The 12398-nt window shown below is 40.4% G+C and overlaps 1 protein-coding gene across 1 annotated transcript in view; it reads right to left on the minus strand.

The window, feature by feature from the left end:
• Nucleotides 1-5027: 5027 nt before the first annotated feature.
• Nucleotides 5028-12398, minus strand: part of KCNK10 (potassium two pore domain channel subfamily K member 10) — a 103029-nt gene continuing 95658 nt past the window's right edge. Inside the window, exons 5-7 of the mRNA XM_024215864.1 lie at nucleotides 10990-11176; nucleotides 7874-8016; nucleotides 5028-5651 (exon numbers count right to left, since the gene is read on the minus strand). Of these exons, the coding sequence (XP_024071632.1) occupies nucleotides 5028-5651; nucleotides 7874-8016; nucleotides 10990-11176 (954 nt within the window). The remainder of the gene's footprint in view (nucleotides 5652-7873; nucleotides 8017-10989; nucleotides 11177-12398) is intronic.

Consider the following 12398-nt stretch of genomic DNA (forward strand, 5'->3'; position numbering starts at 1 on the left):
ATCCTGGCATGCACTTTCCTGGAAAGCACATCACTGAGGCACTATTGTTTCTCCAGGATAATATGCAAAATAATGCAAACTCTGGTCTTTACATGGTATTTTTCTTCCTGGATGGTGGAAAAAGCCTGGGAAACAGATCTCATGTTATTTTGGTACCGTAAATGGGCCCTGGATGCAAAAAAGCCCATAAACAATGTATACAAAAACACAAATTCAGAGAAATGCAGGTTTCTCGGGGTTTGTCACAACCCAAATACACAGCCCTGCTTTCCATTTCCTTTACATCCACTGGTTTAGGGAGGACCCTGCTGCTCCCAGAAAGCTCCAGCTCCAGCCCACATTTTATTGACGGCATTGGGTAAGAAATAGACATGAGCAAGACTCCTCTTGAATTACCAATACTCGTATAAAACACAGAGATAAGGGAGGGGCTGCACTGATTTAACAAGCACATAAGTCCATCATAAACCCAGACAGCAAAAGATCAGGTGATTTATAATGTCACCCCAACACCCAAGATGGGATTAAATGAACATAAATCACTGTGACCATTTATTTATAGGTATTATTTCTAATAACCCATATAATCTGTGAAAGGGTGAATTAACCCTATGGAGAATCTCACATGGATGAAGTTAAAACTCTTTCTCAAAATAGCCAGATGCTTATGCAAATACAGCCAGGGATGGAATTGAATGGAGCCACCTGGCAATCCAGTTGCTTGTAATAGACTAACAATTATTAGTGTCTCAGCAGGATCTCCGGGGGAAACATCAGAACCCTCCTGCACAAGAGTGAATTTAAATTGGAGCAGAGTGGGCTAGAAGCTGTAGGAAAACATGCAGCTGGTTCTGCTTCCTGGATATGGGGACTGTGGCTAAAGACAATCAATTTCCTTACTAGTTTAAGGCCAGATTCTCATGTCTAGCCATGGAGTGCTCAGTACAGCAGCAAGGAACAAAGTGGATTTAAGACACCCCTTTGCTCTTCCAATCCTAGGAGAGCTGCTAGGAACCAGCAACCTGAAGATATGGGTTTGGGTTCGGGTTTGGGTTCAGCCTATATCTCATTAAAACAGTCAAGAATAGTGCAACAGCTCCACCGGAAATGACATTAAAAGCTTTTATATAGTTATGAAAACAAGAGAACAGGGATTTTAGCCATGCTTCTAGTCAAGGCTTCAACTGAGATGGTTTCCCAAACTGCTGCATACAGGGGATGTGCTTTAATAAAAGAAGAGATGAATTAAGACTTTATGTCATCAGATCAGTTGATTAGAAATTTCAGTCTGGCTTCCTGTGCAGTCACTGCCACCCTCTCTAACTTATCATCCAAATAATCTATATTAAACTATTTAATGTGCAATGCCTGACCATGAAAGCAATCAGATGAGAGGATCCTTATTAATAGACAAGACTAGCAGCTTTCTCAGCAAGTTTCACAAATACGGGATGGGGAATGGAGTTCTCTATTTTTTGAGGCGATGTCTTTCATGTGAAAGGCCACCCAATGTTCTGCTTAGTATCTCACTGGGAGTTTAGCTTGCATCACCCTTTGTCCCCAGATCAAAAACATTCAAAACCAGTAGATGCCGAAGACAGTCCCTAAAGAAATGTCAATTGGGGAATTATGTATAGCTTGGTTAAGCAACAACTGAGGGGAGACATGGACACTGTTAGAATGTGAACAGTAAACACAAAGGTTCGTGGAATCAGAGAGGCAAAATACATTTTAGATCCTCCAGTCCGATATCTCAATAGAGATGCACCTGCTTACGTCAGGTCTGAATTTGGCCAATAAACACTGCCCCCATTCATTTAAAGCGTTTATGCTGATGTACATTCCAGGACTTTCCCCAAACTGTCAGCTTGCCTGACTACATGGGAAAGAGGAGGGCAGTACTAGAAAGAATGGCTGATCTGACATTGACTTTCACTGACCCTGCACAGAGTAAATGCACTTTGTAGGACTAACTCTTATTTCTTATTTGCAGGGAGCTTTTCTACAGCTCGTACTGTATGGTTTAGGGGAGAGATCAGACTGGGGATGTTATTGTCTTTTTACACTCACTAAGCAAGATGAATTGCTACATCTGTACTCTATGCTTTTGGAATCCTCCTTCAGTTCCAGCAAAGCGAAAAAATAAAGTGCAATATAGGATTTCCAGACAGCACTTTAATTAGAGAAGGACCCAGATCTGAACGTCCCTTAACCTTGTCTGGAATCCAAACCCAGATCTGACTTTTGCAGCTAGTTCCTAACTCCATAAAACCCCAAATCTGAAAAACATAAACATTAGGGGGTCCAGATACAGAGTTCTGTGTAATTCATCTATTTGGGACCTAAATAGCTAACACAATATGATACGACTTATTTCAGAATGAGATAACAAGGGATTTGTTTGCAAGCAGCATTGTGAATGTCAGAATCCTGATTACGGCCCACATTCAGTTCAGCTCCCGCATGTGTCCACAGAAGCGGGAGGAGGGCAAAAGCACTTCCATTCCTCGGATAGACCCTGCTCCCTGTAGCGAGGTCTGGGATTTGAGCATGGCCATGGCCCTATTCCCTCAGCACTGACCTGTCAGAAAAGGGAGTGCACACTGCACCCATTCAAAGGGTGGCAGAGCTGCTGCTCTGATATGTGCACCATTGGAGCCTCCAGGAGGAATTCCAGCTGAACCAGCCACAATGCTTCCTGAGGCCTCTGGCTACAGAGCAAGGCTCATCCACACAAACCAGAATCTAGCCCTGTATCTTAACAGATTCATCAGGGGACTAAGCAAAATCCAATTTTTACTCGATCTTGTTGGGCTAAACCAGTCTGAAATGACTGCAATTTCTCTACCAGTGATTTTTCATCCTTAATTTTAGGACAGCTGATTTTCATAACCAAATGGAGTTAGAACACAATTTTTCAGGTGCTGTGACTGTAAGGAAAGGACATACTCAGAGTTCCTTTTGCCTCCTGCAGCAGTGACTTTTAGCTCAGAGTTGCAAATTGTGCACAAATAACTGCATATGCAAATATGCACACTAATAATTTTCATGTGCAATTGCCATGTATGTATCCATAGCCATGGTAACTGTGTATGCAAATGACCAGTCAAATTTTTGAGTGTTCATTTGCATGTGATATCTCAGAAAATGCAAACAAAAATTACGTTTGCATTTTTGTGCAGACAGTTATTGGCACTCACTTCTGAAAATCTTTGCCTGCATGACTGGGAAGTGCTTGGTTTTATGAATAGCCAGCAAGACTCAAAATGTGTCTGGAGCCTATCTCCACATTTATTTTGGCAGCAAAACTACAAGAAATGCTGTTAGAATTGGAGTACTTTGCATGATGGGCAATTTGAGGATTTTGTGAAGAGTGGGGTTTGGGGAGGATAAATTGTGCTATTATGTATGTCTCATTTCCAGCATGCAAAAACCTCTCGTTTGTAATGGCAAGCAGTGCACCACATACAGACTGAATGCACCAGGCCTAAGTGTTGTTTGCAGTTCCCATGAATTATTTCACAGTCTTTTCTCTTCACGTTCACTTTGAAGTCTGGAGACATTTGTGCTTCCCATATTCGCACGTCCAGTCACAGCGACAGATACAAAACTCTCACAGTTTGGTTGTGTTTCGTTGTCTGTCTCAAAACACGTAGAGTTTGTGTTCGGAGTCTATGGAGAAAAGGGACTTAGAGAAAGCAAATACCAAACAAAGAAAATAAACTGAAAGGGGAAAAAAATCAAATACATTATTCAAAATACTTATTTTAAAAGTTACAAAATAAGACGGTGTTAATGGCACTTAAAGCTATAAGCACTTAAAATATTTCCATCGTATTTTATCATCTTCTGATTTTTAGTTTTTTGTTGGTTATTTTCTTTTTTTTTTAACTTTTGTTTTGTTTTAGGGTTTTGTTTTTGTTTGCTTGTTTTTGGAGGGTATGACCAGCTCCTGTCTAAACCCTAACACACCAAAAGGGACATACAGCCCTGAGATTCTAAGGTTGCTCTGGTCCTCATTTTAGTATTGTAAATGCTCTTAAGACTATTCTTTAAAATTCCAATTCGGCTACAGAGAACAGCCAGTTGCTGACATCATGCAAAGGCTATAGCTTTCTTTCTGTCTCTGTAGTATTACAGCATTAAAACTGAACTTCCTTCCGTGATATAAAGTGTGAACAAGAAAATTGTTAAAAAATTGGCCCACTATTTGATGCGTCAAGCAAAACATTGTATATATCTTTCCCCCACCCCCTCTTTTAAACCATGTAGTGTTTGAACTTGCTTTTTATTCAGTATTTGCAAGTTTATATCAGATATTTCCTCTAAGGGAAAGGAAAACAATTTTTTTTTTGTATTTTTGTGGGTTTTTTTTAAATGAAAAAAGCAATCACATCCTTCAGTATGTCTGCCTTGATTTCACAACCAATGTCCAACTGGCTTCCAAGTCCAGGGACATGCTTTTGGAGTTTAGAAAGATAATGCATCTGTTTTTAAAAATGAAAAAAAAATCTAGCTTGGATCACGTGCCAAAATGTAAACTCAGCCTTATTGAAAGTTGCTAGTTCATCCCAATTATTTCTCCTCTTTTCAATCACCAGTGGGAGGCTCAGTGAAGCCATGATCAATTTAAAAGACACACAGTTCTCGCCTCTTTTTTCACCCTCCCACAGGTTCTTCTAACATAGCTGTCCTTTGCAAACATTATGCCATGGTGGTAGCACTCCAGTTGTATTGCCATGGTAAGTTTCTCCCTTTGCATTTTGCCACTGTCATCTTACACAGGCTGAAGTTCCCCATGTGTTGCTTTCTGTTGCCATTCTCCAGTGCTGTGTTTCTGATTCATTTTGGCAGAGCAAGCTTCAGTCATTATGGCACAGTGAAATATTCTTCGATGCTATGTAATTCAGACTGAATAAGGAGTCTGTATAAGGCACGTGTCTCAATATATATATATATATATATATATATATGTATGTATATAAAAACACTAACATAAGTTAATTAAAGTCAAGCATCTTTTACATTTAATTTCTGTCTTCAAGTAATGTTTTGTTTTCATGTTCCCTTTCTTTGGTTTCAGTGGGGATGGTTCCATTTTCCAGGTTCAAGTGTTGCTGAATACAGTTAGTCAGGATAGCTGTGCTAGAAGAGTTCTCTGAGTTACACATCTTCTCAGTCTCCTCTTCCTTCTTCTCTTCATCCAAGGAGAGGTGTCGGAAGGTCTCATAAATTTTCCGCACATCCTCGGGGATGCACTTTTTCAGGTCTTTGTTTTTCCTTTTGGTCAGCTTGGATGAGGAGCCAAACTTGTTGATGATGTTGTCCTCAGATGACCCCTGCCCATGCTTGTTGAGCTGTTCTGTCCCTTTAAGGCGCAGGTTGTTAGGTCTGTTGTTGATGCTTTCCTGAGATGAGGCCTTGAAGCGTCCCGTCTCCAAGGCAGCGAAGACAGAGCGCTTTTCCGGAGAGAGCATATCCAGTGAGTGGGCCCTCTGGTCCAGCCCTAGGCGCCTACGTTCCATGCTCCGAATGGTGGCTGCCCTCTGAAGCTTGTCATGGATCTCCACGCTGAGCCGCCTCCGGGTTTCCCTGAACTCAGCAGTCACGTTGGCTTTCCATTCAGCCGCGTGGGCTTTTATTTCACCAACCTTCCAGAAAACAAACAAACAAAAACATGCTAAGGAAAGAGGGAAATTCTCACTGTAGAATAACAACACACATTTTTACTCTATATCATAGAATTAGAGATTGGTCAGAGCTGAAAAGACTCAATCTGGAGCTGGAGCCTGCTCCAAACTTCCCCAAAATTTGGCAGTGGTAGCATCAGGCTCAGCTTTAATCATACTATGTCTAGACGGGCTAACGACTTGTATCTCACATAGTAAGTTGTTTATCTTCTTGCATTTGGCTGCCACCAGTGGACATTTTATGTCCAGCTTTCAAGTCAGAAGGATACTCTCACACTCTGACCAACCCTTTCTTCATTAGGGAAACAATAAAACCACTAATTGATAACCTCTGTGCACTCGTCAGGTAGATAGGCAACTCAAAGAACCATCAGCAACCAAGGATTTTTCCATATGAGGCTTTGATGTCTTTAATAACTAAGAAGTCATAAACATAATTATATAGAGACCTATTTCCCAAACTGTGATCACAATTACACCTGTGCAATCCCATTGAAGGTTCTGTATTGAACCCTGCAGTGATTAATTTAGGTAAAATCTATATTCTTATTAAATTATTTTAAATACTGGAAGAAACTTATGGTCCATCTAGTCTGGTATCCTGTCTCAGAAAGTTACCAAATGCTTCAGTCTTTAACGGGAAGTGTAAAAATCTCCATAACTCACTTGAACTATCCAAATATTATATACCAAAGTGTTGGAATTTCTTCCAAATGCCAGCTGCTGATCAGTTTGTTTCCTAAAGCACAAGGATTGAAAACACTTGGGAAATTCCCTGTGGGTGCTTCAAGGAGCCATACAGTTCCATTCAAATGTCCCTAAGTGATTTATTGTTATGTTATGTTTCTAGCTCCAGGCACATGAATACAGAATAATGACTTAGGAATAGGGAGCTCACATAGCTACTGTGTTGTATAAATATTTCTTCTGACAGAAAAAAAGAGAGAGAAATGAATAACTGACGTTGAAGCCTGTCCAGGCCTTTCCCAAGGTCCAACTTGAAAAGAGAACAGATTTAAGCTGATATCGCATCTGATCAGCCCACCAACACAAACCAAATTCTTCCATAATGCATCTCACTTTGTGTCCTTGGAGATACACCAGAGACACATTTGGCCTCAGGTGACTCAGCTGACTTCACAAATAACTCTTGATAATGAACAGCAGTACTAATTTGGCAAACAACTTGTTGGTTATGCATTCCCTAACTAATCTGCCAAAGTAGATTTTGTTGGGATGTAGGCGGGGTGAAATTAACCACATTATGCTTAACAGTATAATGCTGGAGCCAAGGCAGCTACCCTCACTTTCCACCCTGATTATTAGTGAGTCACTAGTATATTGTTTTCCCTTCCCTATGAACTGTGGAGGACAGTGTTTTGGCTGAAATTAACCAAGGGCAAGTGGTACTAGGACACTGACTGCTCTTGCCAAAAGTGGCTAAAGTTTCCTCTGTTTTTTTACAGTATATTTCTACTTCATTTTCACAGAGATGGGCCTGAACCCAAACCCTGACTCTGAACCACTATCCCTGAATTTAGGAGAAGGGGGGTTCAAAATCCACCACAGATTAAAGTTTGACTCTCGCTTTATAATAGGCTGATCCAAACCCTGGGGTCAAATATAAAAGATATGCTATACCTCAAACAGAAGTTTTGGGTTTGATGTAGGAATTACTGGGTGAAATAGTATGTTGGCCTGTGTTATGCAGGAGGCCAGACTAGACAATCATAATGGTCACTCCAGGCCTAAAAAAAAAAAAATCTATGAATCCCCAGTCCTTTGCAAGTGAGAGGAAGTTAAATTCTGGATCCTGATTTTGTGGCCAATTTCTAATTTTGTGGTGGAGGCTCTCTTCTCTTTTTCCATAATGATAGTGCTATAAATCCTAATATCATGCAGTCTCTATAGGGCTATAATGCTAATGACATAGAGTCTGATTCAGTCAATTCCTTTTTTTTTTTTCTCCCTCTCTCATTAAGGGATCAAGAGATCAGAGCCATTAAGTCACACACTAGAATACAAAAAAGGAAGAGGCTTGAAAAGAAGCAGCCAAAAGGGTAAATACAAAGGATTATTTAGCATTAGTTCAAATAAGGGACCATCCCTCCCTGGCCAGCAGTGATCTGGCATTTAAAGTTCTCTTATAAAGTGATAAATCATTGATCAACTAGCAGTCATACCTCTTCTTTTGTCTTCTTGGATAGAACTCTTAGCCAGTCTCCAATCATACTCAGGACAGCAGCAAAGTAGGCAAGGCCGACGAGGATCCAAAACCAGACTAAGGGCTTGTACCACTCCCGATAATGGATATCAGTATTTCCCCCTGAAATAAGCATACATGGTTCTGTTCGTGCGTAGGAACCATGAGATGGCAAAAATATTTAACACCAGGCCTTCTACAATTCATGGAAACTCATGAAAGTATTTCCTGGTTCTCATTAGCAGGTTCCTTCTGTCCTATGAAATGACTACAAGTTTGTCTGGTCTGAGAAACAGCTGGAATCCCCAAGCCCCTTCCTACACTTAGACCCTTCCTAAAATGGTTTAATGTTCTGCTGCTGTGTGGCTGATCAGAATATTCCATAAGTTTTTTCTTTGCATCAAATAATATTGTGGAGGAAGGTATTGGATCCCCAGTTTTACTGCTTGTTTAAGGGCACAAACAACTTTTCAAAGACTAAGCCTAATACAAGTAGAGAATATCATTTTCTGATATACCACACACTATATTTTAATCAGTGATAGACCAGTAAAAGAACCCCTGTGGAATATACATTATGGAAAATATTTTGATCTGACGCACATTTCACTAAATTCTACACATGAGCCCAACCTGAAACATCATATTTGAATCAGGATCCCAACTTCCATAAAGCTGGGGCCTGTTTGGATCTGGGGATTTGACCTGGTCCAGTCTAGAAAGAGGGACCCTTCTGACTATTCAGGGCCATCTAGATCCAGAGTTTGGATTTGGGCTCTTCACTTGTTATATTTTCTGTTTTATCTTAAACAGTTTCAATCCAGATACAGAATCTAATTTTCCTGTTTTACATTTTGGCCACTAATTAGCATATTTCATTTTATTTAAGGAAGATGCACTCCAGTGTTACACATCTATATGTTTATAGCCACAGACAGAACACGGGATTTGTCCCCACTGACAACCCATGCTACAATTGAATGTTTTTCCCCGGAGCTTTTATAGGCTGTTTGCAATCTGATACATTCTAATGAGCCCTTAAAATGAGTTTTACCCAGCCTGAGCATGAGTGTACTTACAATGATTGAACACTCCCTTGAAAGCCCAGGCATTTGGGTGCTGGCAAGGACCCAAATATTGTTTTTGATTCTAATCTCTCTTCATACACACTATGAATCACTTTGCCTTTCCAGTCCTCCACCATGTGAACCAGAGGGAGGTTTGTCATTGCTATAGTACAAGGAGGCCACTCTGGTCACACATGTCTCAGTGGAAGCTTTCTATAAAGTGGATTGCTGTGGTCTGTCACATTGAATAGCCAGGCAATGGATGGAGTGCCACACTATCTTTCCCAGCCTATCAGATTTTCCACTGTGTCCAGCAACAGCAAACACTTTTTCCAATTTACAGAGACACTGGGCCAAATTCTCAGATGGCATAAATCAGTGCAGTTCCCTTGTTATGACTTTACCTCACAGGAGTGTATCTTTATCCCCATTTTACAGATAAGGAAACTGAGGAAGGGAGCGATTAAAGAGTCTTCCTCATGGTCTCACAGGAAATCTGTGGCAGGACCAGAAATAAACCACAAATCTCCTGCTTCCCGCTCCAATGCTCCTATCATAAGATCATCCTTGAGGCTTTTGGGTCACATTCCATTTGGTTCTAGTAAAACATCAGCTGTGGGCTGCTGAATGATTTTGGATTTTATTCTTCTGGCCATTTTAGCTGCCAGACATTTTTTTTTTTAAATTTAAAGATCTAATATTTTAGAATTAAATTAAAAAAAAAAAACAGTGAGGAAGGGAAACTTCCACAGACCCAGGAAAAATATTGTGAAACACCCACATTTCTTTGGTTACCTTCTTATGATACCACAAAAACCCAACCATCAGTAGATTCTTCTATCCAATATTCTTCACATTCAAATAGTTAAAGATGGACCAAAGTCAAAAAATTCAGATCTGGATCTGAATTTTCCCATAGTTCAGGTGTATTCAGATCTGGGGTTTGATTCAGGCCCATCTGCACAGATAACTCATGTCTTCCCTACCAAAATAAGAAAGGGAGGGTGAGGGGACTCTTTATAAAAGAACAACTTTTAGCAAGCAAACTGGTCACCAACTGGTTGAATTTGAATTGTTTTAACTCACTCAGATTTCATTGGTGTAATGGGAGATAACAGGACAATTGCATAGTACATCTCTTTGCAACACAGGGATCCATACTCGTCTCAACACATTTGTCATAGCCAGTAAACATTAATGGGAATGGAGCTCACATACCAATGGGAGAACAGATGCCTCTGAGTTTCTAACCACCTTTTCCTCAGCAAAGCTGCTGTGACCACCAATCCCAGGACAGCCCCTTTGCTGGTAATTGATGGGGGTGAATATTTATGGTACCTGTTTAGGACTGCACTCATCCCAGAAAATACACCGTATACACATAACACTCAAATGCACATCTCTTAGTCCCATTTCACTTCTAATGTTAGTTTTCCTTAATGGGATGGCTGCAGTATCAAAATTTCTATCCAGGTTAGAGAGTAAAATCCTGCGAGCTGTCTCCTAGAAAGCTGCAGCTCATGCCATAGAAGCTGTGCTCCTGTTACAGCAGCTACCAGCTCTATTGGACTGCACAGCTCACACATGGCCATCCAATGGGAAAATCTCATCAGTGCATCCCCTTAGCTACTTGCTTCACCTATTAAAGCCTTTATCAGTGTGATGCAAAAGGCACTAATACAATTCAGATGTCTTGAATTCAATAGGAAATTAATTTCACTCATGCACAATTCATAGCATGATAAAGGACAGTAAGAGGTTCCAAGAGGAAGATACTCATTTTGCTTACACTGCTCAGAGCTTGTGCTCGTCAGATGGCTAGACACCTGGATTTTAAATTAGCTTGTACTGCTGTGTTATTTGTCAGTTGCACAGTGACACAGATGAAGACATTCGGAATCATTTTTCAGTGGAATTCAATGTGTTTTTAAAAGCCTGCTATGCACCTTAGAAAAATGTGTTGGAGCCAAGGCAATTCTACCTGAGGCCACTAGACTGAGGGTGACATTTCAATGCTCAGATTACTTACCTGCTACAAAATCGCCAAAGCCAACCGTGGTCAGAGTGATGACCACAAAGTAAATGGACTCCAAGGCTGTCCATCCTTCAATCTGTTTGAAAATGACTGCAGGGATGGTCACAAAGACAATGCACCCTGCTAAGATGAAGAGGATAGTGGAGATCACCCGGATCTTTGTCTGACTCACTTGTTTTTTCTAGAAAAGGGAACAAGAGAGAACACATTTTTGATAGATTATTGATGCTTTTCCCCCAGTTGTTGAATTTAACATACATGGCAGGACTGGTCATGTAAACAAGCCCTTAAAAACAATCCTTGTTGTGCCTGGTCCCAAAGCACTGCTGCTCCTGCTGGTACTTCTGCCTTTTTCCTTATATTAGGCTGAACCTCTCCACAACATCTACCCTTTGTGCTGGGCTCCAGTGCAATGCTGCTCCCTATTTCCCAGTCAGTGGCATGTGTGCTAACCTACATGAAGCTTGGAGTGCTCCACATCCCAGAGCAAATGAGATTGTGACTTGGAGTAGCTAAGGATCCATTGCAGGTTCAGAAAAATTAATGGGGAGTACATACATACATGCGCGCGCACGCACACACAAAATACCAGTATTGTCAACCCCAAGCAGTCAGAAATCATGAGTCAGGTGTAAAAAAATCATAAAATTGGCTTAAAAATCATGAACATTTTAAATAATAATACTTGTGGGGGGGGGTCTTTTTATTTGATTTCTGAGCCTTTAGGGTGCACTCAGGTCACATTTTCCAGCTTTTCACAACAACCACGAGGGCTAGAAACTCACTATTTTTTTAAATGAAGGCTGGAATTCTCATGTAATCCCCTGACTCCAAGAGATGTGACTCCAAGTAAAACACTAGATATCGTGAGCCTGGAGATAACATTTTGAGAGCTGGCAACACTGCTTGGGGATCTGTAAGACTATGCTGTTGAGCCTTTAAGCTGGGAGAGAAAGAAAGTTCTAGCTGCTGTAAATTAAATACCTACATCAGTGATGTAATATTAATTTTTTCAACCCTGGTTGATACAGCTGAGGTCACTGGGTCAAGATTCTGATTTCAGTTATCTCAACAGTCAACAGTTAACTCTGTTGACTTCAGTGCAATTGTTCCAAATTTACTATGCTATAAATGAACTCAGAATTTGGTACAACAGCCCAAGAAATCACTGGTCTATTGTAGATTATTTTAAACTCCGATTTAAATTTAATATGTTTATCCTGTAGAGGGAATGTGGAGGTTAAGATGTATATTACATGTTTTCAAATTAGTTCTCCAAACTATGTGCCTTAACCCAGAACTGAGGTCTCATTTCAGATTAGATCATCTAGAAAGGAAATAAGGTTTCAGAAATTGTCTTTATAATATCCCTAGAGGCTATGGACTAAACTGGACAGTTACCA

The sequence above is a fragment of the Terrapene carolina genome, unplaced genomic scaffold, assembly GCF_002925995.2.
Source record: "Terrapene carolina triunguis isolate 2854851 unplaced genomic scaffold, T_m_triunguis-2.0 Scaffold96, whole genome shotgun sequence".
NCBI lineage: Eukaryota > Metazoa > Chordata > Testudines > Emydidae > Terrapene > Terrapene triunguis.